The following is a 4,977-nucleotide window of genomic DNA, read 5'->3' as shown; positions in this document are numbered from 1 at the left end:
ATACGAAAAAGAAAAAAAAATTAGAACATTTTTATATTCTTTTATCAACGAGCAAAAAAAAAAAACAGAAGAAAAAGAGCGAGAGAAAAGAAACGGAACATGTTTTTGAACGTTCGCCGGTTCTTGCATTCTGATGTTGTGTTATTTTCTGCCATAAGGGGGCGACGATGACAACACGACGTGTAGATGGAAATGAAACTGTGTGTTGAAGTAGTTTTGTTTGTCATTGATCGCGGGGACCGTCCAGTGGATCGTGTGTATAGGAAAAAAAGTGTTTGTCTTAAATATGCCAATGTAGTTTTTTTTTTTTTTTTCCTTCTTCTTTACGATGCATTTAAAAAAAAAAAAGAAAAAATGGATTAAAAAAAAAAAGTCGATCGGTGGAAGTTGGTTATTGGTTTAAGAGTAGTCTCACTTTTTTGTACCAAGTTCTTACAAAAAAATTGAATCAATAATAAACAAATTCAAGAACAAAACTTTTTGACTGAAGTGTATTTTATTTGTGTTTTTTTGGTTGAATTGCAATTGCTCTTATAAGACAATTTCGACAATATGCTGTTTTACAGTTGTATTCCTATGTTTATTTTTTACTTAAGTTCGACATCTTTTTATTTTTTAATAAAATTTCACATTTTAAAACGCTTAATTCAATGTTTTTGAATTCAAAAATACTGAAACGAACCAATTTCATGAAGCAATTTATCATATAAAAAAGGTCAGAATTTACAAGTGGTTTAAGAGTCACAGTGTCACAAAATCGGCAAATAAAATAACACTTAAAAGATAAAAAATTTTGACCGTATTGATGCAAAATGGAGGATTCGAACAGTTGTACCCAATAAAGTGACCGTTGATGTAAGAACAGCTAACCGAAGACGTGAAAAAATGACACGATTAGAGATGTTTTCAATATTTTAAAATTTTGACCTAATGAATAAAAAGTAGTGTCATCTGCGTAGAGTGTGATCCACATATTTGGCTGTTAACGTTAGTAAATTAACATTTTTCTGTCTTTGCTTTACGCACAGTTGTTTTTCAGTGTCTGGACGACGCAAAAACAAACATAAAAGTAAAAAAAAAAATTAAAAAAAATGTGCGTGAATGAGACCAAAGTGTTCTCTCAGTGTAAAAACCAACAAAAGAACGACAACAAAAGAAACAAAAATAAGTAAAGGATTATTTAAACGAACATGACCGTGTAGAGGCGGTGACGTTGGCGGGTTCACGGCGTCACCTGACCAGGCGGACATCGCGAGCCGAACACGGCGTGGAAATGTTCGATGAGGAGTTCGGCGAAGATGTTGATCGGCGTGAGCGCGCTGAGCGAGATGGAGCCGTGGCGAGGCCACACCAGGTTCACGCCGAAGACGCACGCCAGGTTGGACGGACTCATCTTGTTGGTGATGCTCTCCTGAGACACCTGAGGTAGACCAATCACAGGAGGGGATCAGGAGGGGGCGGGGCCTTCAAGCAGTTATCGCAGAATTTTATAATTAAAAAAAACAACAAAAAAACCTTGGAATCTTTGTCAAGATTTGCTGCTAATGGTCAAAAACTTAGTTTTGGGACACAACATATTTTGAATTTTTTTGAAAACAATTTTTTGGTCCATAATTTGACAAAAATATCATACTATAATATGTGGTCCAAAATTTGACAATTTTTTTGAAAACAATTTTTTGGTCCAAAATTTGTCAAGAACATCACACTATACTGTGTTGTCCAAAATTTGACTATTTTTTTGAAAAAAAACAATTTTGGTTCAAAATTTTACAAAAACGGCATACTATACTATGTCATAATCTCATACTACAATTTTTCGTCGAGAATTCGACAAATTTTTCAAAAAAGAATTTGGTCCAAAATTTGACAAAAAGGTCAAACTATACTATGTCGTCCAGAATTTGACAATTATTTAAAAAAAAAATTTGGGTCCAAAATTTGACAAAAACTTAAAACGTCATACTATGCTATGTCATAACGTCATACTACAATTTTTCGTCGAGAATTTGACACATTTTTTCAAAAAAGAATTTGGTCCAAAATTTGACAAAAATATCATACTATACTTTGTCGTCCAAAATTTGAATTTTTTTTTGAAAAAAAGATTTTGGTCCAAAGTTTGACAAAAACGGCATACTATACTATGTTGTCCAAAATGTGATAATTTTTTTGAAAAAAAAGTTTTGGTCCAAAATTTGACAAAAACGTCATACTATTCTATGTCGTCCAAAATTTGACTATTTTTTTGAAAAAATACTTTTTTGGTCGAAAATTTGACAAATTGCAAAACTTCATACTATACTATGTCATAACATCAATACTAAAAAATGTTGTCGAGAATTTGACAAAAAAAATTCAAAAAATAATTTGGTTCAACATTTGACAAAAATGTCATACTATACTCGTCCAAAATTTGAATTTTTTTTTGAATTTTTTTTTTTAATTATAAAAAATTGTGACATTAACAAAATACAATTAAGAAAATAAATAAAAATAAATTATGCGATTTAAGTGAAGATGCATTTACGAATTTGGCAAAGAATTGTGTGACCTGGAGCAAAAGTAGTGATGTCATCTGACGTCGTAAACATTTTGCGTAAAGTTTTATTGGGTTTCAATGCTAGTAAAATATTTTAGTTTTGTTTTTTTGTGTGAATGAATGAATGAATGAATGACTGACTCACCGTGTGCAGGAAACACAGCAGATATTTGACCACGATGAAATGATGCTCAGGAAGAGACTCGACGATCTGTTTACACCTCGTCACTCGGAGGATGCTCTCCACGTCTGAGACACGAGGAAAATCGACATTTTAACTTCACGACACTTTGTGTTTTTGTTTGGTTTGTTTTTGTTTTTGTTTGTTAAATCCACAGTGACTGAGGACGCAGGGACTCACTGAGGATGTCCAGGACCTGGTTGTAGACTCTGAAGGTGAGCAGAGGTTCAGGCAGTTCCCTCAGAAAGGTCTTCAGGATCACCGCGGCGACGTGGACGTCCTTGTACTCATCAAAGTTTACAGGTTTACCTAAAAAAACAAAAAAATTGGTTAAAATCACCTGTTTTCTCTATGGGGTTTGGTGTGGGAGAGTGAGCGGTTTATAAACTTCACTATCCTTTGTCTCACAGTGAGACAAAGACTTTAAACGTGTTCTTTTAAGTTTCGTATCGTGTCCAAGCTGAGAAAGATCAGTGTTCTCAGGGTGGTTATGACCACAGGGGGCGCTCACAGCACATCTGCATCTCCAATGAAGTGCAGAGTCTCAGACTGGACGTTATCTGAACTGCTGCTGCGCTCACACGTATTGATCTTCACTTCCTGGTTGTGCAGCATAAAGAGGGAGAGACGGTCGCTCACCGAGGTTATAGAGTTTCTGGACGTCCTTGATGAGCTGAACTCGAGCCGAACGCCTGAAGAGTCCCTCTGTCCTCAGACCTGAGACACAGTGAGACACATGAGGACAGGAAACTGAGACATTTAGTACGTTGTCCCATAAAATAAAAAAAAATATGTCAAAGTTTAGTATGTCGTCCAAAATGTGACCATTTTTTTAAAATAATGTTTTGGTCCAAAATTTGAGAAAAACGTCATACTATACTATGTTGTCAACCTCAATGTCATACTAACCTATTTCATCCAAAATCTGACCATTTTTGGAGAAAAACAATTTGGTCCAAAATTTGACAAAAACGACATACTATACTATGTCGTCCAAAATCTGACAATTTTTTTGAAAAAGTTTTTTTGTTCCAAAACTTGACAAAAACGTCATACTATACTATGTAGTACGTCATACTATACTATGTCTCTAAAATCTGACCATTTTTGGAGAAAAAACAATTTGGTCCAAAATTTGACAAAAACGACATACTATACTATGTCGTCCAAAATCAGACAATTTTTTTGAAAAAGTTTTTTTGTTCCAAAAATTTACAAAAACGTCATACTATACTATGTAGTACGTCAAACTATACTATGTCTCCAAAATGTGACCATTTTTGGAGAAAAAAAATTTGGACCAAAATTTGACAAAAACGACATACTATACTATGTCGTCCAAAATCTGACAATTTTTTTGAAAAACGTTTTTTTGGTCCAAAACTTGTCAAAAACGTCATACTATACTATGTAGTACGTCATACTATACTATGTCTCCAAAATGTGGCCATTTTTGGAGAAAATTTTTTTTGTCCAAAATTTGACAAAAACGACATACTATATATACTATGTCGTCCAAAAACTGACAATATTTTTGAAAAACGTTTTTTTGGTCCAAAACTTGACAAAACGTCATACTATACTATGTAGTACGTCATACTATACTATGTCTCTAAAATCTGACCATTTTTGGAGAAAAAACAATTTGGTCCAAAATTTGACAAAAACGACATACTATACTATGTCGTCCAAAATCTGACAATTTTTTTGAAAAAGTTTTTTTGTTCCAAAAATTTACAAAAACGTCATACTATACTATGTAGTACGTCAAACTATACTATGTCTCCAAAATGTGACCATTTTTGGAGAAAAAAAATTTGGACCAAAATTTGACAAAAACGACATACTATACTATGTCGTCCAAAATCTGACAATTTTTTTGAAAAACGTTTTTTTGGTCCAAAACTTGTCAAAAACGACATACTATACTATGTCGTCCAAAATCTGACAATTTTTTTGAAAAACGTTTTTTTGGACCAAAATTTGACAAAAACGACATACTATACTATGTCGTCCAAAATCTGACAATTTTTTTGAAAAACGTTTTTTTGGTCCAAAACTTGTCAAAAACGTCATACTATACTATGTAGTACGTCATACTATACTATGTCTCCAAAATGTGGCCATTTTTGGAGAAAAATTTTTTTGTCCAAAATTTGACAAAAACGACATACTATACTATGTCGTCCAAAAACTGACAATATTTTTGAAAAACGTTTTTTTGGTCCAAAACTTGACAAAAACGTCATACTAT

General features: G+C 33.2%; 1 protein-coding gene across 1 annotated transcript; it reads right to left on the bottom strand.

The window, feature by feature from the left end:
* Nucleotides 1-820: 820 nt before the first annotated feature.
* On the bottom strand, nucleotides 821-3,440 carry LOC310944083 (rho GTPase-activating protein 8-like; the record flags this gene model as incomplete). The annotated part of the gene is made up of 4 exons (XM_083910915.1): nucleotides 821-1,420; nucleotides 2,688-2,791; nucleotides 2,904-3,032; nucleotides 3,363-3,440. Coding segments are annotated over 4 exons (509 nt in total), but the record flags the coding sequence as incomplete, so codon positions are not given.
* Between the last annotated feature and the right edge of the window lie 1,537 nt (nucleotides 3,441-4,977).

Source organism: Microchirus variegatus (genome assembly GCF_963457635.1).
Source record: "Microchirus variegatus genome assembly, contig: SCAFFOLD_109, whole genome shotgun sequence".
Classification (NCBI taxonomy): domain Eukaryota; kingdom Metazoa; phylum Chordata; class Actinopteri; order Pleuronectiformes; family Soleidae; genus Microchirus; species Microchirus variegatus.
Note: the sequence above shows the minus strand (reverse complement) of the source record. Positions and strands in the feature narration are given on the sequence as shown.